Raw genomic sequence first — 25,759 nt, 5'->3', positions numbered from 1 at the left:
ATTTTTTATAAAATATTATTTCCTTAAGGACTAAAGAAACCACTAATTAAATATCTGATGCACATTTATATGTACTACTGAAGATCTGACATAAATACATAAGTCATATAGCTGAATAAAAAAGCTATGACTCATATGATTACACACTTTACTAATCCCCTATTAAAGTAGAAAACAAAATGATGCCACATAAATTGAGCTGATTTTAAGAATGTTTTTATTAGAAGATAAAAGCAATGTCCATTTAAACCATCATTCCTAAAAGAGCTACTAAACAATAAAACTTTTACCTTTAATCCCAAACTATGATATAATCTTCACTATCCAAATTACCGTGCCTATTGGTAGATGGTACATCTGATCTCTCTGTGACATACACGATGGCCATTAATGATGACAATAAGCAGTAGTTACGTATACATAGTAGAAGTATAGACCATATAGCAGAACTGGCTATACACATATTTTAAAATCACTGCTCCCATTGAGAATAGGATCAATGAAAATAATGGTGAAAACAACAGACATTTTATCTGTTCAATCATTTGCTACCTTTAGCAGTAAATGCCACATAACACACATATAATTTTTTCCATAAAATCTTTACATGTTCAAGATACTTTTTAATCCAGGTTCAGATATTAACACTGAAAAGACATTCATCTTCTTTTTCACCTCCATGGACTTTATCAGGCCTACAGTCACCAGGCACACAGATATATGAGTCACTGGAAAGATGATTTGACCATAGGCTGTTTGCAAAACAGAAGTGCTCTATTTTAAGGCAAGTATCTTCTTCACACACATACATAGCAATTTATCCACTTGTGAACTTTATCATATGACAGTACAAAAATCAACAAAAAAACTGAGGTATAACTTTACTTAACACGAATACAAATGTCTGAAAGTGTAAAGACATTCTCAGTGTGCTTAACGTATTTTTACCCATAACTAGAGAACTCGTCTCAAAGTTCACATATGTCCAGAAATACCCAAGATTCTGAATTCTAGAAAAAATACTAGAAATTAAATACTCTAAAATCTTTGCAATAAGGCTCTCCACATAAGGCTACCTTTGATATAAGGCTACTTTAACTTGGTCTTAAAACAGCAAAAAATGTGCACCAAAATTCAAGCTATTCTGAACTGAAAAGAGAGAACTTGGTATCATGAGGGATAGTGACATCATCGATGAGTTTATTGAGAAAAACTAAACTTAGGCAAAAATCAAATTTTAAAATACAACAAATAAAAAGTTTTCCTATCATTTTTTTCCAATTTTTCAAAATTACTCAATGAATTTTATTACATTTATAGCTGTACAACAATCATCATGACCAAATTCCTATCATTTTTTAACTGAACTTTTGTGATAGAAAAAAATGACTGAATGTGTAAGGTACTTTTTAGGGCAAAAGAGACACACATTTATCTTTGACACAAATCATTTAAATGGAATATACTCCGTATCTTGGTACATATACTTCAAAATTCTACATTCTGTGACCTTTACAAAAGTAGATCTATTCTTTACTTTCAAGTTAGAAATGTTATAACAATTTATCTTTGGATATTTCCAGTCAATGGCTGTATAAAATGAGAGATAATACAAATCTAAGTCATAGGCCATTCTGTGTATTAACATGTAAGTCATCAGTTTGGGGCCCTAAAGGCAAAAAATGATTGATACTACAGAAAAGGGAAAAAAAATACACCCCAGATTTCTGCTCTAGTCTAAAAACAGAGTCTCTAAGTATTTTTAATTATTGAATAGTTTGATGCAATGACATTCAGTGAAAAAAATCTAATTTTATTCACGTTCATGTTTTCCTTAAAATGCAAATTGGCAGTATTCATTATGCCTAAACACAAAGGTAAACTAATGATGATGTAAAAATGTTTTTAAAGTTTGACAATTATAGCATTCACTTCCTCTGTCAGTCTCAGCAACATTAAAAGAAAAAATATTTTAATTATTTTCACCTAATAATTTAATCAAGTACTCTAGAAAAACATTGTTCTAAAGGGAAGTTCAACAGGAAGTGCTTATTAAATTTCAAAATTAGACCAAAATAAGAAAAATAAAATAGGATTCAAAAAATTAGGCTATGTAATTGAATAAATAATAGCAATTATGATAAATAATGGCCTAAATTTGGAAAATTCTAGAGCAAACAGGTTGGTAACCTCATTCTCGATGGCATATGAACAAAAGGAATTTAAGACTATGGATGGAAGAAGGGAAGTTTGCATTAAAACAGGTACACACAGAGTAAGATTCACATCTCAATTCCGCTTCCACAGTGATGTCAGGCAAGATCTAGTTGTAGAATCTCCTGCCGATTCCTACAGGAACAAGCACAAAGCCCCCTCAAATTTTCACTGGCACCAAACTCAGCCTGAGTTGCTTCTTTGCAAAAACATCCTGGTTAACAGCAGGGGATGGGGTGAAAGGAGAGGTAGGTGTGAATACTAAGTTAAAAGCTCTTCGTTTGAATGGCTCTAGAAACCTGCTTATTTAATAATTAACCCAACATACCACTGACTTCAAACACTCACACTTCTGGAGACAGCCACAAGCCAGCCACTGCTTCTTTTTTCCTTGTAGTCCACCCCCACCTCAGTCCACTGCTCCCTCCACTGCAGACAGGGCCCTCCTGTGTTACTCACTGTCCTAACGCCTCAACCAGCCACTGCTTCTGCCCACAGGACCCCTTTACTCTTGTATCTGTGGCTAATCACAACTGCACCTGGAGCTCTGGAGGAGCTTTGTCCTTTGAGTACATGACTCAAGGCCAACCACTAAGTGAATGCTACTGCGTGTCCATCACATCCAATCTGCAAAATGCCATAAATGTAGTGGCTCACGATGTGGCTCTGTGCAGTGGCTCTGCAGACCCTACTATGGCCCGTCCAACAGCTCCTCAGGCAAAATTACCCTGCCCTCAGTGACATTTCACCTCAAAGAGACAGTTTCCCCAAGCTTAGACAGCCACTCCCCAACCCAGACGACGTTAAGGCTATGCTAATGTTACTCTGGGTTTGAACAGGTAAAAAGGAAGAGAATCAAACAGTGGAAATCAATAAATAGAGAAGATACTAGAAGAAATGCAGAGACGCTACACTGCTGGGAGTGATGCCAACCTTGAGAGGCAGGAGGAGAGACATCAGAACAGCCAGACACAGTCAGGCAGCTGCTGATTCATCTTTACAATTACCACCCACTACCTCCGGTGCCCTATGTGTTGTTCCCTGTATATACTGCTAGTTATACATTTTGGGGTTTTTTTGTTTTCTCTTTAAGAATTTTGTTTTTTAGGATGACCAACTAGGGTCAGAGATTTATTTTCAGTATGCTTAATAAAAGCATTAAGTGAGGAGTTCCCATCATGGTGCAGCAGAAACGAATCCGACTAGGAACCATGAGGTTGTGGGTTCAATCCCTGGCCTCACTCAGTGGGTTAAGGATCTGGCGTTGCCATGAGCTATGGTGCAGGCTGGCAGCTACAGCTCCGATTCGACCTCTAGCCTGGTTATTTCCATATGCCAAAGGTATGGCCCTAAAAAGAAAAAAAGAAAAAAAGTATTAAGTGAAAAGGAAAAGAGTTCCCATTGTGGTGCAGGAGAAGCGAATCTGACTAGGAACCATGAGGTTGCAGGTTCAATCCCTGGCCTCGCTCAGTGGGTTAGGGATTAGGCATTGCTGTGGCTACAGCTCTGATTCGACCCCTAGCCTGGGAACCTCCATATGCTGCGGGCGTGGCCCTAAAAAAAGAAAAAGAAAAATTATGAAATACTAGTACATTATTTCTTATGAAAAAGTTGCCATAATTTTCTTTTTTCTTTTTTTTTTTTGTCTTTTTGTCTTTTTTGTTGTTGTTGTTGTTGTTGCTATTTCTTGGGCCGCTCCCGCAGCATATGGAGGTTCCCAGGCTAGGGGTTGAATCGGAGCTGTAGCCACCGGCCTACGCCAAAGCCACAGCAACGCGGGATCCGAGCTGCGTCTGCAACCTACACCACAGCTCACGGCAACGCCGGATCGTTAACCCACTGAGCAAGGGCAGGGACGAACCCGAAACCTCATGGTTCCTAGTCGGATTCGTTAACCACTGCGCCATGACGGGAACTCCTATAATTTTCATTACTCCATAGATTTTAGGAAATGTGGCTATTAGTCAAGATGACTAGAAACTGAGAATGCTACTATTTCTAAGAATTGTTGATAAGAATAGTACTGAATACATTTGTGGGAAAGTACACTTCTCTTTGAAACCTTTTTTTTCCTAAATGTCTTTAGTAAATATTCAGTATTACAGATGTAGTGTGCTCAAAATCTTGGATCATAACTACACTAGGTTTGATATGCACATCTGCACAGAAGATTATTAAGATTCACCCAAACTATATCTAGTCACTTATGATGGAGCATGACAATGTGAGAAAATAGAATGTGGACATGTACGTGTAATTGGGTCACCATGCTGTATAGCAGAAAAAAAATTGTATTGGGGAAATAACTATTAAAAAATAGTAATAATAAAAAAGATTCACCCAGCACATTCATGATGTAACCATTAACCAAAGACCTTTGAGGTATATATACAAAATCAGAGATTTGTAAGTATTCATTCAAGTACTTTAGCAATATACTCCTGAAAAAAAAATGTCAGTAGGACTCTATCCATTAAAAGTTAATTGGCCTTGAAAACCTGAACTTGCAAGTGATCTTCCAAACCATTTGGGAAGTGTTGTTTATAAATAACATTGAACTTTTCTCCAATTATTTTATCGACATAAAATAAAATTTTAGCAGTTCCTGTCGTGGCACAGCGGAAACAAATCCAATTAGGAACCATGAGGTTGTGGGTTTGATCCCTGGCCTAGCTCAGTGGGTTAAGGACCCAGCATTGCTCGGATCCTGCGTTGGTGTGGCCGTGGTGTAGGTCGCAGACGCGGCTCGAATCCCACGTTGCTGTGGCTCTGGCATAGGCTGGCAGTTACAGTTCCGATTGGACCCCTAGCCTGGGAACCTCCATATGCTGCGGGAGCGGCCCAAGAAATGGCAAAAAAAAAAAAAAAAAGACAAAAATAAATAAATAAAATTTTAACATAATATTAACATAACATAAAATTTCCTAGAGAGAAATTTCATAATGATTATATTCACGCAAGGGACTACATTAAAAAACCCAGGCTTAGTTAATGTGTGAAGGAACCTCAGAATGGGTCTTCTGAACAGAATAGGAAGTTTTTTCCAAAGGGCATATGCCAGGGTGAGGGCAGCTGGTGGTATTTCCACATACCCCACAAAGTCCAGTGGGAGCAGGCAAAAGCTCCTACTATGTGCACACAAAGGATTAATAATAATTTTTCCTATAGCAGTGCTGCAGGTTAATTAACCATCAAGTGTTTTGAGATGATTTCTTCCCCATCCCAGTAATTCAGTGATACTTGTACCTCTGGCATTCTATTAGCACTTCTGAAATAACTAAGTCTGATAAGCAAAAAAACCAGGTAATATAGAAGCATTAAAATAAACCAACCAACAGAAACAAATTATCTCTCTTGTGTCTGTGTGCCTCTGTATCTTTAGGAAAGTGAACACAAATTAACTTGGGTTAATGAAGAGAATCAGTTTAACAGTCTTAGAAACCATTAAATGTGTATCAATCGACGAACTGTAAAAATTATCAACAAGCACTTCTATGGCTTCATCCTGATTAGTATCTGCTATAGATTTCTCAACTTGCTTCGAGAAAATGTATTTCCTGTCACAGACAGTACAACTCAGCTCATAACAAAACACATCCATCTCTTCATTGAAAAACAATGTTAGGGGAGTTCCCGTAGTGGCTCAGTGGTTAACGAATCCGACTAGGAACCATGGGGTTGCGGGTTTGGTCCCTGCCCTTGCTCAGTGGGTTAAGGATCCGGCGTTGCCGTGAGCTGTGGTGTAGGTTGCAGATGTGGCTCGGATCCCGCGTTGCTGTGGCCCTGGCATAGGCCGGTGGCTACAGCTCCAATTCGACCCCTAGCCTGGGAACCTCCATGTGCCGCGGGAGCGGCCCAAGAAATAGCAAAGAGACAAAAAAAAAAAAAAAAAGAAAAAGAAAAAGAAAAACAATGTTAGAATCCAACACCCTTTCATGATAAAAACACTCAACTAACTAGGAATACAAGTTCCTCAACCTAATCCAGGGCATCTATGAAAAACCCACAGCTGATACTATACTTTAGGGTAGAAGACTGGAAGTTTTCCCTCTAAGATCAGAAATAATAAAAGAATGCCAATTCTCACCACTTCTATTTGACATTGTACTAGAAGTTCTACCCAGGGTAATTGGGAAAGAGAAAGGAAAAAAAGAAAGTAAAAAATAAAAACTATCTCTCTTTGCAGATGACATGATCTTGTATCTAGAAAACAATTTTTAAAAATCCTCAAAAAATATTAGAGCTAATAAATTTAGCAAGGTTACGGAATACAAGATCAATATATAAAAATCAGTTGTGTATCTATATACTAGCAATGAAAAAGAATGAACACAATTCCATTTATAATAGCATCAAAAAGAAAAAATATTTAAGAGTAAATTAAAGAAGCTCAAGACTTGTACAATAAAAACTATAAGACAATGGAAGAAATTAAAGGTTTCAGTAAATGGAAAGACATCTCTGCCCATGGATTGGAAGACTTACATTGTTAAAATGGAAAAACTCCCTTAAATGATCTACAAATTCAGTGCAATCCTTGCCAAAACTCCAGCTGCCTGTTTTTGCAGAAATGGACAAGCTAATCCTAAGATTTCTATAGAAATGTGAGAAATCCAAATAGCCAAAACAATCTTGTAAAAGAGGAGGAACTCATATTTCCTAACTTCCAAACTTACTACTGTCTTCAGTGTGGTTTTGGCATAAGAATAGACATATAGATCAATGGAAAAGAATTGAGAATCCAGATAAACCCACATATCTATGGTCATCTAGTTTTTGACAAGTATGCCAATATCATTCAATGGTGGAAAGAATGTTCTTTTCAACAAATGATACAGGGACAACTGCACATCTACCTCTAAAAGAATGAAGTTGGACGCCTACCTCACACCATATACAAAAAATTAACTCAAAACAGATCAAAGAGGAGTTCCCATCCTATCTCAGTGGTTAATGAACCCAACTAGCATCCATGAGGATGCCAGTTCTTCCCTGGCCTCGCTAAATACTGGAGTTCCCTAGTGGCCCAGTGGTTGGGGACTTAGCATTGTCACTGCTGTGGCTCAGGTCACCTCTGTGAAGTGGGTTCCCTCAAACTTCCCCATGCCATGGGTGCAACCAAAAAAAAAAAAAAAAAAAGTAGAAAAACACAAACATCCACCAAAAGAGAAATGGATAAAGAAAATGTGATATATCCATACCACACAATATTATTCAGCAGTAAAAAGAATGAAGTACGGATGCATGTTACAACATGGATGAACCCTGAAAACATGCTAAGTAAAAGAAAATGGACTCAAAGACCATATGTTTCCATTTATATAAAATGTACACAATAGGAAAATCCATAGAGACAGAAAGTCAATTAGTGGTGGCAAAGAGATGGGTAAGGGAGGAATGGGCAGTCATTGTAAATGAGTATGGGATATGTGAAAATGCTCTAGAGTTAGAACATTTAGTGGTGATGGTTGCATAGCTCTGTGAATATACTAAAAACCATAGAATTATATATTTTAAGATGATAAATTTTATGCTATGTGAATTATATTTCAATTTGTAATTAGCCACATCCTTAGGACCACTTCATATTTATTTAGCTTCATTTTTTGTAAACTGCACCTACAACCTGGGCCAGGGATCAAACTCATGCCACTTCAGTAACCACAGCCCCTGCAGTGATTTGAGATCCTTAACCCATTGAGCCACAAGAAACTCCTACTTAGTTATACTTTTTAACTACCCAAACTAACCTTTCAAAACAGCCTAAAGCTTATCAACAAAACCACAGTGCTAATAATTGATTGGTCAAATCCACCAAATATCCAGTAACTATTTCTCACTCCCCTTCCTACTCACTCACTTGCCTCTTGTCACAGAGAAGACATGCTTAACCTCACCTGTGTGGTTTTAGCAGAATAAAACATGAATTACTAAACTCAGAGAAGGAAAGGCAGAAAAGATTTAGAACAGGTAATAAAAAGAAGGTACTACCCCTTTATCCCCAGGTACCCCTTAGAAAACTTTTGAGAGGATCAGGAAATCACATCCTTTTACCACTTGATAAAAATCCTCATTAAATAAAATGTTACAATTCCTCAAATCTGATTTCACACACAGCAGCTTTTCAATAATTTGATATGAATCTGATCTCTATGCAAGTATGGCATTCACAAGAGACGTCATTCTTATATATATGAAAAGTGGAATTTAAAAAACATGTATTTCAGGAGATAGTAACACAACATAAAATGACCCACAAATTTAAAGGATCTCCTAACTGAATTCTTGTACACATCCATTATTGTGTATATGAAATATACTGAAGTTTAAAAAACTTTTTTATGCATATGTTTAAAAACCTCTTTATTAAAAGAAATGAATAGACCCAATTATTTCTTGCATGCTACAGTGTTCCTATCTCTGCCTTGCACTGAAGCACAGAAAAATGCATAAATAAAAAACATTTTAAGGAGTTCCCTTTGTGGTTCAGTGATTAACAAACCTGACTAGGATCCCTGAGGATGCCAGTTCAATACCTGGGCTCGCTCAGTGGGTTAAAGATCTGGAGTTGCTGTGAGCTGTGATGTAGGTAGCAGATGTGGCTCGGATCCCTTGTTGCTGTGGCTGTGGTGTAGGCTGGCAGCTACAGCTCTGATTCAACCCCTAGCCTAGGAACCTCCATATGCCATGGGTGCGGCCCTAAAAAGCAAAAAAAAAAAAAATTTAAGAAAAATATATAAACATATACTCAATTTCTGATCTTTTTAAGCTGAGTTGATTGGAAGAGCTAATTAAAGGTGAATTCCTTCATGTAAGCCAAAGCCTTCAAGAAGGGGACCATGACCCATTTTTCTAACTTAAAAACTACACTACCAGAGTTCCCACTGTGTTGTAGTGGGTTAAGAATATGACTACAGCGACTCGAGTGGCTGCAGAGGTGTGGGTTTGTTCCCCAGCCTGGAGCAGTGGGTTAAAGGATCCAGTGTTGCTGCAGTTGCAGCGGGGATTCAACCCCTGGCCCGGGAACCTCCTTATGCCATGGGAGTGGCCATAAAAAAAACAAAAAAAAAAACAAAAACCTATACTACTTATATAATTTGTATTAAAAAAAAAAAAAAAAAAAACCTTCCAATGGTAAAAGACTACTGAATGAGTAAAAACACAGATAAGAAGTTAGACAGGTTTATCTCAAAACTAAGGATCTAAACTTTCTACTCTGTCCAATGAACAAAAATAAACAGCCTTTCACATGGACCTGAAAGCTAATTAAGCTTTACATTGATTTCATGACTTTGCATTTTACTTCCAAATGTTTCATATAAAAGAGTGGCTACAGCTTAAAAAATGAGGGAAAAAACCCCACAGCTATGGTTACACATACACACACACACACTTCTCTTGTATCAGACTTTAGAATTTATAACTCAAACACTACTCTCTACTAAGGAAGTAAAATTCTCTGTACTGTAGAGGAGGAAAGCATGGAATTTCACTGGCACTGCAAGATCAAACTTGTAACATACAGTTAAAAAGCAATACGTTGCGGAGTTCCCGTTGTGGCTCAGTGGTTAACGAATCCAACTAGGAACCATGAGATTCCAGGTTTGATCCCTGGCCTTGCTCAGTGGGTTAAGGATCTGGCATTGCCGTGAGCTGTGATGTAGGTTGCAGATGTGGCTCGAATCCTGCATTGCTGTGGCTCTGGCATAGGCCGGTGGCTACAGCTCTGATTGGACCCCTAGCCTGGGAACCTCCATATGCCTCGGGTGTAGCCCTAAAAAAATGCAAAAAGACAAAAAGACCAAAAAAAAAAAAAGCACTATGTTACTGGAGTTCCCATCATGGCTTAGTGGTTAGCGAATCTGACTAGCATCCACGAGGACACAGATTCGAGCTCTGGCCTTGCCCAGTGGGTTAAGGATCCAGTGTTGTTATGAGCTGTGGTGTAGGTCACAGACACAGCTTGGATCCTGCATTTCTGTGCCTGTGGCATAAGCCAGCAGCTACAGCTCCACAGCTCCGATTTGACCCCTAGCCCGGGAACTGCGAGTGTGGCCCTGAAAAGCAATGTTACCCTGAATAAATCATTTTTATTATAGCAAAAACAGCTGTCATTACTTAATGCTTTTTGCTTTAACAACAAAACAAAGAAAAAACACTTCATAGCAGTACACACTATGAATGGACTCTACTCTGTCATGGGTAGAGTTATAGAATTATTTTAGAACAATTAAAATAATTGATATCTAAGGGGGAAAGCCTATCCAACACAAAATTATGGGAAGTTCTAGTTTTAATACGATGTTGCATAAATAAAGAGCACTACTCCACACATAAATGACACAGCATTCCTTAGTCCTGGTAGGTGAAATCCAAATAATACATAGTCCTTCTGGCTTTGATCTATTAAATGTCACTTATGTTTTCATTATAGTTGGCATAGTGTTGATATTTTAAAACATAAATTAAAGGATTCTCCCCAAAGCTATGCAGAATTACTTTGCTTAAATTATGGCATAAATGCAGATTATCCAGTTCAATTCCCTAACAAATAATAACCTGATAGGTGAGCTATGCCAATAGTCAAAAGTTTAAGTGCTTATTGGGAATGTCTGGAAGAATTGAAAAAATCTGAAAGTTTAGGCATATGTGGGGAATTGCTAAAAGAAAAAAAAAAACTAATGACAGAATGGGACAATATAATTGTGCTTGTGGATGACCGTTTCACAAGTCTATGGAAGGATCCACATCAGGGGGCAGCAAATTATGAGATTACTTTCAGGGGCAGAACTGATATGCCCAGTCCTCTGAGTACAGATGGGTCTGGAAAGGCAGGACGCAAAACACCATACCGAAGCATGCCAAACAGAGGAGTGCATGCAACCTTCCCTGACCAAAACGGAACTTTTCCAGAATATTCCATCAAAGCTTCAACCCATGTTACTTCCTCTTCATCTATGACATTTCTCAACCTGGCCCTTCTAAATAATGCGATGATAAACCATGAGATAACAGATGTGAATGAGTGAGCAACTGTGAAGTTTTACAATTTCAAAAATCTAGTGAAAGTCTAAGTTCCCTATACACTGCTCCCAGGCCCTCCTTCCTGACATCTAGAGCATCTAAAAGCAACATCTGATTTCTGTTTCACCTATAAAAGGTAACCCCGAAAGCTCAAAGAAAATATTCTTCACAGACACCATCTCAGGTTCTTAACCTGCTGAGCCACAATGGGAACTCCTCAAACAAAATGATTTTTAAGAAAAATCCTTCTTGCCTTCTGATGTTACAAAACTAAAAAAAAAAAAAAAAAAAGGTACATCCAAGGAGTACTGAATCAAAAGTTTTCAGGTTTCTGGGGCCTGACCTGATTAGGGTGAACGACTGTCCCTGTTCACCTGACACTGTGGGATTTCTCAGGATGGGGGTGCACTTAGTGCTAAAACCAAGAAAGTCCCAGGCAAATGAGGACTAGCTGGTCTCCCTATGGGTGATGACAGCTAAATCATAACCCATTGGGAGCACAGCCACCTGACTGATAACATGTGGATGGGAAGAAGGACATCATTGGAAGAGACAGTTAGACCAGAAGGTCTCCAGGGCTCCTTAGCTGTAATTTATTATGACCCTATGGAATATTTACACCATATCTGACTGGAATGTATATTGCACACCACAAGCGAATGAACATTTATGCAGGGTCAGTGGGCTCTGGAAACATTTTATGAATCTGTGCATTAAGTCTGAAATTATATAAGCTTAATAGTAAAATAGAGCTGGGAGTTTTCAGTTTTGTTTTTTATTCCTATAGCAAAGAAGAAAAATAAGCTGCTTCTAGAAAATGTCAAGCCAATGAAGAAAATTCTTGCAACACCAACACCCAACTTAATCCTATCTCCCCTCCTGCCAGATCACTTGAGACCCAGGACATCTGGACAAAAGTTTAAAAACAGGAAATAATATTTTAACTAACAGCCACCACGAAAGCATATATTTCTACAGTTTTAAGAAAGTAAGAACTTAGAAATGTGTGTTTACAGGTAACTACAAAACCCAAGAGCAAAGCAAACGCAACTGTAGCAACCAGCAATAACAACAGAGTCATAAAAGAGAAAAGATAAAGAAGGCCTTGAGCTGAGTATGTTCACTTTCAAATATGTTCCCTAATTCTGGATCTTTAATCCTGAAACATCCCATTTCAGAAGATACAAAACAAGTAATATATAAAATCAAGTCACATAAGCTCATGTGTGGTAAAATGAGAACAAACATTTGGGCTTCCTCTTTCCTCACTGCTTATTCTAATTTAAGGTAATACATGACTTACTGGTACTAATATATAATATAGGTCATAATGAAGGCATTCTGCCATGAAGATTGAGTTATGAAAAAATCTCTAAAAGAAGTCCTATTCAATTATTATTTTTTAAGGCAGTAACACTGAGGGAAAGTTGTAAGAAAATTCCTCTGTTCCTAAAAAACTACAACACTCATGATATATATATTTTTTTTTTCACTTATGAATTTACTATTCTATCAGGTCTCATCATTAGTCTTAGTACATGGGTAGCTGAACTGCCATTAACATTTATCCAAAATGCTCCTTAATGAGAACTAGTCCTATGAAAAGTCTGGCATCACCAACAAGAGATTTCTTAAAGGGCAGCCTCAAAGTCTGCCTGTATATTCACATTTGTGGCTCAACACGCACACTTACAGGTGTATTCGTCCCCCTTGTCTCTTCACACAGAAGTTTCTCTGCTCAAGTCAGTCAATAGTTTGTGCCCAAGTCTATCACGGATGCTGTGGGGACATGGAGGTGTGTGAGAGTGAGGGTCTCAGCCCTCAAGATAGTTAACTAGGTGGATAAGACAGATATATTCTCATGAAGAGTACCCAGTGCAGGTAAAATTGATGGCTGTCTTATTTTTATTAGTCACATAGGGGTGCTATCTCCTGCCTACTATTTGCATAAATCACAAAGGCTTAATTAAAGCAGGTAAGAAAAAAATAAATCCATGCTATTCATTTCAAGTATATTAAAATACAATAAATATACAATAGTTTATTTTGAGTATGTAATAAGTAACACACCATCGTGCAAGAGTAGGGAGGATGGGGTGAGAGTCTTAATGGCCAAAATATTACCTTAAACTCAGGAGAGGAAATTAGGAAAAAGGAGTGGTTTTGCTATTATTAGCTCAGTGGTGGCACAGCCAAGGAATGTGGATTTTCAAGGCATCTCTCAAAACCCAGAGGTGTGTTAAGAATACACATTTCTGGGCCAGGTTCCTAGAGATCCAGGTTTTAGCCCCAACTCCTCCACAAGCAAACTGTCTCTTGCCCTGGTTTTCTACCTGTACTAGTTGACGTTTGAACTAGATGATGGCTAAATACTCCTTTAATGAACACTTCTGGTAACCCTTTCTTCAATAAATATATCCAGGTCCTCTTTCTATCCTCTCTCCTGCCCACTACTACTCCCACTAAGTTATAGTGTATAATATTAAATTATTCATGAATCTATGACTTTAATTTTTGTGTGTATATACTGATGACTTTATGGCAATTGGTTACCAAAGCAAAATCTTAATTCAGACTGCTAAAATTCTGCACTAAATAATCATCAGTTTTACATATCTAGTCCTATTAACCTAGCCAGATTAGTGTGACATATTATTCAATATTGTTATAAGAAGTTTTGGCACAGCTATAATTGACAATAGTGAAGATGAGATCAAATAATTACATATTCATTGCTTTCAGCTGGCTTAAAATGGTTTGGCTACATAGCAACCAAGAGTAAGGAAATATTTAATGTCTTTTCTTATGATAATCCAGTGACAATATCTAAGTATGACTTTGGTATAAAACAGCTGCATAAATATCCTTTCATTTGGTAAGTCTTATTAAACCCACAGTGTTTGGGGTAAATATTAAGAGCAGAAGAAGATAAATATGGGTTGTAACATCAAACTATTTCTATTGTCATTTTAATGCTGGAAATCTTATTTGGACATCTGAATGTTAGGACAATTATCACCTAGTAACAGCAATGAATTCAAATAAAATGAACTCCAATAAAATGATAAACAATACAATACTCTTTTGAGTCATTTCAGGACGGAGATAAAGGAAATCCAAAATGGAAAAGGAAGAACATATTCAAGCTTCCATGAAGCTATAGGACAAGGTGAATAAGAGGAACAAAAATAAATCATATAGTTGAGAAATGTGCTGGAGAAGGTTTTCAAATACTACTCTTGCTTGTATCTACTAGTTCCATTACACAGTTTAAAATTTGGCCAAATTTTTAAAGTATTTGTTAAACAGTTCCTGCATCTGACATATGTTTCCAGGATACTTCTGACATTGATATGAGAGATTATAAAACATTTAGAAATGAAAATGTTACTCTCCAACAAAAAACAACACTCTAACTTCCAAGCTTCTTCTACATTCACAAGATGGAAAAACATTTGGAAAATAGTAGCTCTTGGTTTTAAAATGTTCAAATAATATACTTTAAAACAAACACAAAAAGCATAATTGTTCAAGGCAAGGAGGAGACAAGCCTAAATAAAATAAGATCCTAAAATTTACTCTAGGAATCATTATTTTTTCTTTGCAATCTCAATCCTATTTACTCCATAACAAGTAAACTGTTTTATCCCTTCAGCTGGGAAGGACAATTTTTACTACCAAGGTGATGACAGTACCACTGCAGTGCTCACCCAGTAAGAAATGCATGAATATGAAGTGGCATCAACTCTATCAAATGAACTGTACGCAAGAACTGCTTTGCAATGCATTAATTTAGGAACTCAGCTGAGAGGCTCCTACTATATCTAGCTGATCTAAACTTGAGCTCATGATAACACTGCACAAAGCTATGGTAAATAAAAGTGATAGGTAACGCCAATAGAACAATCCCACTGACAACACACACTCCTCCAAGAATTCTTCCAGGCACCGTGATAGGATACATATCTCCATAGCCAACTGTAGTCATAGAGATAATCACCCACCAGCAGGCAGCGGGGATGCTGGCGAAGTCCTTGTTGGATGTTTCCAGGTCCAACCCATGTTCAAGAAGCTGAGAAAGTGCACTAAAGATTGCCATGGCAACACAAATGAAGACAAGTAACATAACCATCTCTCGGTAACATCGTTTGAGAGTCAAACCAAGTGTCTGAAGACCAATGAAGTGACGGGCAAGTTTAATCACCCAAAAAATCCTCATCATTCTAAGAACCCTCAAGGTGACTCCAGCCCTCTGGAGTTGAGAGTTCTCACCCGTAAACACTGTCATTAACACGGAGATGTAATACGGCGTGATTGCCAGTAAATCAATGATGTTCAGGGGTCTCTTGACAAACTCACACTTGTTTTTGGAGACGATGAACCTCACGATGCACTCTGCAGTGAACCAACCTATGCAGATAGCTTCAATTATCCTGTCAAGAGAACAAAAGAGGAATTGATCATTTTATTTTTAAGCATTTTAATAGCTCAGATTTCTTCAGATAGTACTACACTGACATACTTATTCAGTTACTTATCCAGAAAACATAAAGAACAGACAGTGTTACTGACATCATCAGACCCACTGGGATGCAATAGAACAACAGATCTTTGAACAAATGAAAACTGAACTTGATAAAGTTCTTACTTATACACGGCATGTAATACTATTGAAAAGACATTTGTTTGCTTGTCACTAATACTTCAAAAAAAAAAAAAAAGAACCTATCTCTTATTTAGTGATTTGAAACTAACTTATACTCAGCTTGCTCTGCTTACCTATGAAACACTCAGAGATGACAGTGGTTCTTATTGCGATATAAGTTATTAGGTGGATCAGAAGGATTCGGTTTCTACAGACAGTGGGCATACCCAATTGATTTGTTTCTAGGTAAATAGGAGTGATCTCAAGATCATTTCCTAAAAATATTACTGTATTTTTTTCCTATAGGCTTGTGTGGGAGACACTGATCTGAGCCTGCCTTCTGGACTTTGCAGGAGGGCCAGTGCCCTCACCAGGAGAGTGCCAGCTCGTGACCATCCTCATCATAAACGTCACAGTGGGGAAAAAAGCTGAGGATTCCTGAACTAGAGCAAAATAATCACTGGGATTTTCCCAAAGACCCAACCATTTTGTTTGTTTTCCACAGCTATTTTTATGCAATTGTATATTTTTATAATATGAGGCCACATTTTACCTAGAGCAATACCAACCTTTCCACATCACAGCCTTGCCCCACACTCCCCAAGGCTGAAGAATTAAGTCTCAGCACATGCATGAGCTGGGAAGCCCTCATCCAGAGTGAGAGGTAACTCTGAAATAATTTTTTTTTCTTTTTTTGCTTTTATGGAAGTTCCCAGGCTAGGGGTCGAATCGGAGCCACAGCAATGCCAGATCTGAGCCACACCTGCAACCTACACCACAGCTCATAGCAACGTCGGATCCTTAACCCACTGAGCAAGGCCAGGGATCAAACCCGCATCCTCAGGGATACTAGTCGGATTCATTTCCACTGAGCCACAATGGGAACTCCTGAAATAATTGTTACTTTTAAAACGCAAATGAAAAGTTAGCATTATTGGGAGTTCCCGTCGTGGCGCAGTGGTTAACGAATCTGACTAGGAACCATGAGGTTGCGGGTTCAATCCCTGCCCTTGCTCAGTGGATTAACGATCTGGCGATGCTGTGAGCTGTGGTGTAGGTCTCAGACGCGGCTCGGATCCTGCGTTGCTGTGGCTCTGGGGTAGGCTGGCAGCTACAGCTCCGATTCGACCCGTAGCCTGGGAACCTCCATATGCCACGGGAGCGGCCCAAGATATGACAAAAAAAGACAAAAAAAAAAAGTTAGCATTATTATTATACCATCATTCATTTTCCTCCACATATTTCTGTCTTACTATTGACCTAGACCCAAACATCAGAAGCACAATGGAGAGACAAGAAAGTGGAGCTGCTGGGATGGTAAGGCCTGTGGGGCCACATTTTGAAAAGAAATTACGCAAAGTGCATTGCACAGACCACCCACCAATTGCACTGGATGTTACTCAGGGAAGTGAGTAAAATTAACCATGCTCACCTACTATAGAGGTTTCCAGGGCCATAAAGGTTAATTGTATTTATTTTTTGAATAGGTAGCACCATGGAGTTCCCACCGTAGCTCAGGGGAAACAAATCTGACTTGCATCCATGAATAAGTAGTACCTTCATATGATTTAAATTTAAAAGGTGAAGAAATTCTCACTCTCATCCTACTCCCAGCCACTCGGTTCCCCAGTTTCACTCCAGTCCCAATTGCTCAGGGTTCTGGTAAGAAGGGTGACAACCACTGACCACCAAGAAAGTGAGAACTTAAGTATATATATTTTTTGTCTTTTGTCTTTTTAGGGCCATACCTGCAGCATACGGAGGTTCCCAGGACAGGGGGTCTAATCAGAGCTGTTGCTGCCAGCCTACACCATAGCCACAGCAAAGCCAGATGAAAGCTGTGTCTGCGACCTACACCACAGCTCTCAGCAACACTGGATCCTTAACCCACTGAGCGAGGCCAGGGATCGAACCTGCAACCTCATGGTTCCTAGTCGGATTTGTTTCTTCTGCGCCAAGATGGGAACTTCAGAACTTAAGTATACTAATTTCTTGCAGCTGCTGTAAAAAATTACCACAAACTTGGTGGCTTAAGACAACAGAAATTTATTTTTTTTCACAGTTCCAGAGGTCAGAAGTGAAAAATCATTATCATTGGACCAAAATCAAGTGTTAGAAGGGCCCCGGTTCCTTTGGAGGCTCTTGGGAAGAAGCCATGCCTTGCCTCTTCTAGATTCAGGTGGCTGTTGCCATTCCTTGGCTTAAAGCCACATCACTCTTATTTCTTCCTCTGTGGTCACTGTATCAAATATTCCTCTGCTTCCATCTTATAAAGATGAATGCATTCCATCTTCTCATCTTGTAAGGATTAGAGCTCCTGGGGATAATCCCAGATAATCCTCCATCTCAAGATCCTTGATTTAGTCACATGGGCAAGATCCCATCTGAAATATAAGGTAAAATCCAACTGGTTCCCAGGGATTAGGACCTGATCTTTTGCAGGGAGAATGGGATTACTTTTCAGCCCACACACACAAACTAGCCAGGAAGAGAAAGTCTACAGTGAAAGTAAACTAACCTCCTGCCCAGTGAGGGAGGTCAATAGATGAAGTCACGGCTGCCCCTGTATTTCTCTACTGTATTATCTGCCACTCTGCTCAGAGACCCCATTACTCTGTGTTTGGTAGCTGCTTCTCTGTCCCCACCAGGCTATCGGTAAAAGCTGCTGCTGTAATGGCTTCTATGAACCTGGAGGCTTAGAAAACTGGGAAGGTAATGAAACTTGGTAGATCTAGAAAACAGGAGGCTGCATTTGTTCAATATGCAGGTTTTCTTTTCCTTTTTATAGCCACACCTATGGTAGAGGGAAGTTCCCAGCCTAGGAGTCGAATCAGAGTTGCAGCTGCCAGCCTACGCCACAGCCACATAAACACTGGATCTGAGCTGCATCTTTCAACCTACACTGCAGCTTGCAGCAAGGCAGTGGGATCCTTAACCCACTGAGAGAGGCCAGGGATCGAACCCACATCCTCACAGATAACATCCAGTTCTTAACCTGCAAAGCCACATTAGGAACTCCTCAATATGCAGTTTTAATAAGCATAATGCCATGTACTCCCCTCTCTCTGATAATACTCATCAAATATTCCATATGTTACCCCAATATTCCCAGTCACTTGCCATTAGGCAGGGTCACATGACCAGTTCTAACCAAAGAACTACCAGCCAAAATGACTAGAGTTCTAGGTAGAGGCATCAAAGGGTAGTATGAATTCACTTCCGTGGCAACGCAGAAGGCATATATCCTAAAAGGCTCCAAGATGGTGGGGTCCCAGCCCAAGTCCCTAAGGATCTATGCAAACACATACATTCCCCACCCTGACTCCGGACATGATATGTGAACAATCAGTAAATTGTTGTGTTAAGCCACCAAGATTTCTAAGTCGGAGTTCCTGCCATGGCTCCGTGGTTAATGAATCCGACTAGGAACCATGAGTTTGTGGGTCTGATCCCTGGCCTTGCTCAGTGGGTTAAGGATCTGGCATTGTTGTGTCCTGTGGTATGGGTCGCAGATGTGGCTCGGATCCCGCATTGCTATGGCTCTGGTGTAGGCTGGCGGCAACAACTGGATTAGACCCCTAGCCTGGGGACCATATTCCACAGGTGCGGCCCTAGAAGAGACAAAAAGACAAAAAAAAAAAAAAAAAGAAAAAAAAAAAGATTTCTAAGTCAGTTGCTAATAACTTAGGTAATAAACTGGTAAATATGTAAGATGCACACTCAAAAGGAGTTGCAGAGCACAAAGCAGTCAGAGTGACAGTTTTCTTAGATGGGCTGTGGCTACCAGTTTCCCAGGTGTGGTTACTCTGTCTCTTCTCTAGCCAGACATGAGCAAGAGCATTGGACCTGAGACTGAAGACCAGAGACCTGATGCTGTTCCCACTCTCATCTTCGAAGGGCTCTCCCAGCAATAGCATCCTAAGATTCTATTAAATTAAGAAGAGTAAAAATTTTAATTGTGCCCAAAACACCAGAACATTTTCAGCTAATTACTTCCACCAGCAGCCAAACTGTTCAGATTAAAAAGGAGGAAATCCAAATGATGCGAAATAATCTCTCAGAAAGGGAATTTCAAAGAAGGAAGCTTATCTGTAATGAGGCCCACTGGGCTCTTCCTGCCCACCCCTCACGTCAGACACAGTCTCTCCAGAATGCCACACGAATGGCAAGAATCAGTGAGAAGCCCCAGGCATCCCTCTTTCACCTAGGACTCTGCCAAGGCAGTCTCCAACAACAACATCACTAAGCCTGCCAAAATCCCCATGTTTCCAACTGGCACTCTCGCCAATGCCAGCTACGGCAAGTGCTGGAAAATGAAGTACAGTTTTACTGAGCATTACAGCAAATAACTGGGTACTACGAGGGCTACTTCTATAAAAAAACAAATTGGAAAAAAGAACAGAAGAAGATATTGAAGGATACCAGAATCTTTGAAGCCCATTCTGATTTCCTCTGAGGCTCGAACATATAGAAGTTTGAATTCACAGCTAAAAATATATTTCCCACTTATTGAGACCTTTCTGTTGGGCATGGTGCTAAGCACTTTAACCCTTTTCAAGAACTCCATGAACTGTGTATTTCTCCTAATATCTCCATTTTACAGATGACAAAACTGAGGCTGAAAAGTTAAAATCTCCTCCAAGATCACACAACTAAGAAACTGCAGTGGCATGGGTAATAAAACCAAATCTAAGAGGCTTTGAAGCATTAAGGAACATCTAAAAATGCTAATGATTTTTGTGACAATGTTCACTGTTAATATTAAATGACGTGTCAATCTCTTGGTCTCCATGGTTTATGTGTCAGAGCAGTATTTTTCATACTGCTGGTTCTTAACTCGTTAATGGATCAAAATTGATGGAGTTTTTTTTTTTTTTTTTTTTTTTTTTTTTTTTTTTTTTTTTTTTTTTTTTTTTTTTTTTTTTTTTTTTTTTTTTTTTTTTTTTGTCTTTTGTTGTTGTTGTTGTTGTTGCTATTTCTTGGGCCGCTCCCGCGGCATATGGAGGTTCCCAGGCTAGGGGTCCAATTGGAGCTGTAGCCACCAGCCTACGCCAGAGCCACAGCAACGCGGGATCCGAGCCACGTCTGCAACCTACACCACAGCTCACGGCAACGCCGGATCGTTAACCCACTGAGCAAGGGCAGGGACCGAACCCGCAACCTCATGGTTCCTAGTCGGATTCGTTAACCACTGCGCCACGACGGGAACTCCTGATGGAGTTTTTTGAGAAATTCAACAGAAATATTAGAGCACATCAAAGCATAGTTTCATAAAACTTTTGTTTCAGTTACATAAAATTGTGTACTAAGTTACAATGGAAAATGTATTCCTTTCTGTAGGCATTGGAGGACCTCCAAAATTGCTGGCAATCATCAGTCATTCTAATTCCTCTAAATAATCCCTCATGTCAGAAGGCACTTCTGGGAATGACTCAGAGGTACAGAAACTGACTCCACAAGGGAACTAATGTTTTCAGTGCTAACTAGTTCTACCTCCATACCCTCCTACCCACAACTAGGACAGACATAACTGGGTGAGGTAAAGATCAGTCTCTATCGGTGCTATCTTATCTTTTTCTCTCAACATTTTATTATGATAAATTTCAGGAGTTCCCCATGTGGCACAGTAGAAACAAACCCAACTAGTATCCATGAGAATGTGGGTTCGATCCTTGGCCTCCATCACTGGATCAAGGATCCAGTGTTGCTGTGAGTTGTGGTGCAGCTGGCAGATGTGGCTTGGATCCCGAGTTGCTGTGGCTGTGGCATAGGCCAGCAGCTGTAGCTCTGATTTGACGTCTGGCCTGGGAACTCCATATGCCTCAGGTGTGGCCCTAAAGAGCAAAAAACAAAAACAAATGAAAAAACTCCTAGAAAACATAGAGGAAAAGCTTCAAGACATTGGACTTGGCTATGATTTCTTGGATACAACACCAAAAGCACAGAAAATGAAAGCAAAAATAGACAAAGGAGCCTACATCAAACTTAAAAGCTTTGGTACACCAAACAGAGTGAAAAAGCAACTTATAAAATGGAGGGAAATATGTGCAAATCATGTATCTGATAAGGGGTTGATATCCAGAATACATCTCAAAATCCTACAACTCAACAACAACAAAATGAAACAACCCAATTTAAAAATGACCAAAGGGCTTGCTTGCATAGACATTTTTCAAAGATGATATACAAATGGCCAACAAGGAGTTCCCGTTGTGGCTCAGCAGGTAAGGACACTATGTTGTCTCCAGGAGGATATGGGTTTGATCCCTAGTCTTGCTCAGTGGGTTAAGGATCCAGCGTTTCCACAAGCTGCAGCATAGGCTGCACTTGTGGCTTGGATCCAGCATTGCCATGGCTGTGGTATAGGCTATAGCTGAAGCACCAATTCTACCCCTAGCTTGGGAACTTCCATATGCTGCAGGTGTGGCCATAAAAAGAAAGAAAGAAAAAAAAAAAAAAAAAAAAACAACCCAAAAAACAAATGGCCAACAAGCATCTGAAAAGATGCTCAAGAAGTTCCTATCATGGCTCAGCAGAAACGAATCTGACTAGGATCCATGAGGACACAGGTTCCATCCCTGGCCTCACTCAGTGGGTTAAGGATCCAGCGTTGCTATGAGCTGTGGTGTAGGTTTCAGATGAGATGGGATCTGGCTTTGCTGTGGGTGTGTAGAAGGCCAGGGGCTACAGCTCCCATTCGATCCCTAGCCTGGGGGAACTTCGATGTGCCACAGGTGTGGCCCTAAAAAGAAAGAAGGAAAAAGAAAAAAGAAGTATGTCCAACATCACAATCATCTGAGAAATGCAAATCAAAGCCATCAAAAGGTATCACCTCACACCCACTATTAGAAACAAAATCCAGAAAACAAGTGTTGATGAGAATGTGGTAAAACTGAAATCTCTGCGCACTTTTGGTACGGCTGTAAAATGGTACAGCAGCTATGAAAAACAGTAGGGAGGTTCCTCAGAAAGTTAAAAATAAACTTTCATGTGATCCAGCCATCCCACCTATGGGTATATATTCAAAAGAACTAAAGCAGGCTCTCAAAGAGATATTTACACACCTGTGTTCACAGAAGCACTATTCACAACAGCCAACAGGTGGAAGCAACCCAAATGCCCATTGATGGATAAATCAATAAATAGAATGAGTTACATAGTCTTACAATGGAATATTATTCAGTCTTACAAAGGAAGGAAATCCTTTCACATGTTAAAAAATGGATGAAGCATCAGGACATTATGCTGAGTGAAATAAAACCAATCATAAACACACAAAAAAGACAAATACTGTATGATTCCACCTAGGTGAGGTATCCAAAGTAGTCAAATTCAGAGAAACAGTAGGATGGTGGTTATCAGGGGCAAAGGGAAGAGGAAAAAGAGAAGCTGTTTAATGGGTATTTTCCCTAATATCTCCTTATTACAGATTACAAAATTGAGGTTGAAAAGTTAAAACATCTTTTTCAAGATCACAAGTGAAACTACAGTGGCATAGGCAATAAAACCTGGATCCATTGGGCTTTGAAGCACTAAGCAACATTTGAAATGCTAATGATTTCTAGGACAATATTCATTGTTAATATTAAATGACATACGTCAATCTCTTAGACTCCATGGTTTATGTGTTAGAGCAGCATTTTTCTTTCTTTTTTTTTTTTTTTTTTTTTTTCTATTTCTTGGGCCACTCCCACGGCATATGGAGGTTCCCAGGCTAGGGGTCGAATTGGAGCTGTAGCTGCCGGCCTACGCCAGAGCCACAGCAACATGGGATCCGAGCCGAGTCTGCAACCTACACCACAGCTCACAGCAACGCCGGATCATTAACCCACTGAGCAAGTGCAGGGACCGAACCCGCAACCTCATGGTTCCTAATCGGATTTGTTAACCACTGCACCACGATGGGAACTCCATAGAGCAGCATTTTTCATACTTGTCATACCTAATGCAGTTTCAGATTCATAAGATAGTAAATTTTATGTCATGTATTTTTTGCCACAATAAAAAAAAAAAAAAGAATAAAAAAGAGGGTTCCCGTCATGGCTCAGCGGTAATGAACCCAACCAGGATCCATGAGGATGAGGGTTGGATCCCCGGCCTTGCTCGGTAGGTTAAGGATCTAATGTTGTGGTGAGCTGTAGTGTAGGTTGAAGACGGGGCTCGGATCTGGCATTGCTGTGGCATAGGCCTGTTACTATAGCTCTGATTCGACTCCCTATGCCATGGGTTCGGCCCTAAAAAGAATTCCCCGCCCACCAAAAAAAAAAAAAGAAAAAAGAAAAGAAGGCAGTGGTATTTGAATCCATGCTCTCAAAGAGACTGGAGCCTTTTTTTTTTAATGGTCACACCTGGGGCCAGGGATTGAATTCAATCCACAGCTAAGACCTACACCACAGCTGTGGCAATGCCAGATCCTTTAACCTACTGCACCAAGCTGGGGATTGAACCTGCATCTCCGCAGCAACGTGAGTCACTGCAGAGACCAGAGCCTTAACCTGGACCCTTACACCATGCAGCCATGCTACCCACTGGGTCAAGGGGGAAAAAATGGTACAGATCCTGCCACTAAAGTATTGAATTATATTCTACTTAACTGCAGAAGGATTTAAAGTGATTGTTCTTGTCATCTGCACCAGACAGAGCCTGATTAAAATTCAATATTACAGAGACAATTACGAAGATTAAAATATAAAAAGCCGAAGACTGAATATTTTTACTGGATAGCTGACTGGAAAAAGCTAAATGAATGACACAAACATATGACAGTACAGAAACCATCTGTAATAGTTATTATATACATGTTATATATATTATACACATAATATATGTATACATATAAACATTATATAAGTAAATGAAATTATACTTAAGTACCATATCACAATGATTAAGAAAAGGCTACATGAACTCAAACCTCATCAACCGTTTCTTTCTAAACTGGAACAGAATTTTATTTTTATTTATTTTTTTTTTGGCTGTGCCTGTGGCATGTGGAAGTTCTTGGGCCAGGAACTGAACCCATGCCACAGCTGTAACCTGAACCACTGCACTGACAATGCCAGATCCTGAACCCGCTGCACCACAAGAGAACTCCCTAGAATAGGATTTTAGGATTCAGCTTTACAGTTTGTGTGGGGGACAATGATATAAGTTCCTCGAAGATACACATATGTTGACATAAAGGTATAGGATAAATGATAAGAGACTAAGGAGTTCTTCTGTGGCTCAGCGGGTTGAGGATCTGGTGCTGTCATTGCTATGGCATGGATTTGATCCCTGGCCCAGGCACAACCAAAAAGAAAAAAGGAAAAAAAAAAATATATATATATATAGACTTAGATTATTTTTTAACCAAAATAAAAATATGTCCTCCAATTGTATGGGAAACTGTACAACATAGGGGAGAAGACAGGAGGATCTTGAAGCTTGCAACCCTTCTCCACTAGCAACTTCCTATGAAACCATGGGTAAGCCTTTTAATCTTTCTGAACTTTCCTCAATGGTTAAATGATGAGAATAATAATAGGATTACCTCTCAGGTTATCGTAAGAATTAAATGAAATAATATGAAATAACGGTAAGTGTTCAATAAATTGTGTCTAAAATTATTATTAGGAGTTCCCATTGTGGTGCAGCGGAAAATGAATCTGACTAGGAACCATGAAGTTTCGGGTTTGATCCCTGGCCCTGCCCAGTGGGTTAAGGATCCAGTGTTGTGGTGAGCTGTGGTGTAGGCTGCAGACACACCTCAGATCCCACGTTACTGTGGCTGTGGCATAGGCGCGAGGCTACAGCTCTGATTAGACCCCTAGCCTGGGAACTTCCATATGCCACAGGTGTGGCCCTAGAAAAGACAAAAAAAAAAAAAAAAGACAA

General features: G+C 39.4%; 1 protein-coding gene across 4 annotated transcripts in view; it reads right to left on the bottom strand.

The window, feature by feature from the left end:
* Nucleotides 1-200: 200 nt before the first annotated feature.
* Nucleotides 201-25,759, bottom strand: part of KCNG3 (potassium voltage-gated channel modifier subfamily G member 3) — a 70,218-nt gene continuing 44,659 nt past the window's right edge. Inside the window, exons 2-3 of one of the 4 annotated variants that reach the window (XM_085019440.1) lie at nucleotides 15,243-15,671; nucleotides 201-2,428 (exon numbers count right to left, since the gene is read on the bottom strand). In XM_085019440.1, the coding sequence (XP_084875566.1) occupies nucleotides 2,398-2,428; nucleotides 15,243-15,671 (460 nt within the window). In that variant the 3' untranslated portion in view covers nucleotides 201-2,397. Of the gene's footprint in view, nucleotides 2,429-13,118; nucleotides 15,672-25,759 lie in introns of those variants that run through there. The other 3 variants (XM_085019441.1, XM_003354851.5, XM_003125195.5) reach the window with 3 other exon arrangements.

Source organism: Sus scrofa, chromosome 3, assembly GCF_054392235.1.
Source record: "Sus scrofa isolate SSC_HxYL_T2T_F1_AM1 chromosome 3, Sscrofa_HxYL_maternal_Yorkshire_Landrace_v2.0, whole genome shotgun sequence".
Lineage (NCBI taxonomy): Eukaryota > Metazoa > Chordata > Mammalia > Artiodactyla > Suidae > Sus > Sus scrofa.
This window is presented reverse-complemented; position numbering and strand designations above follow the sequence as displayed.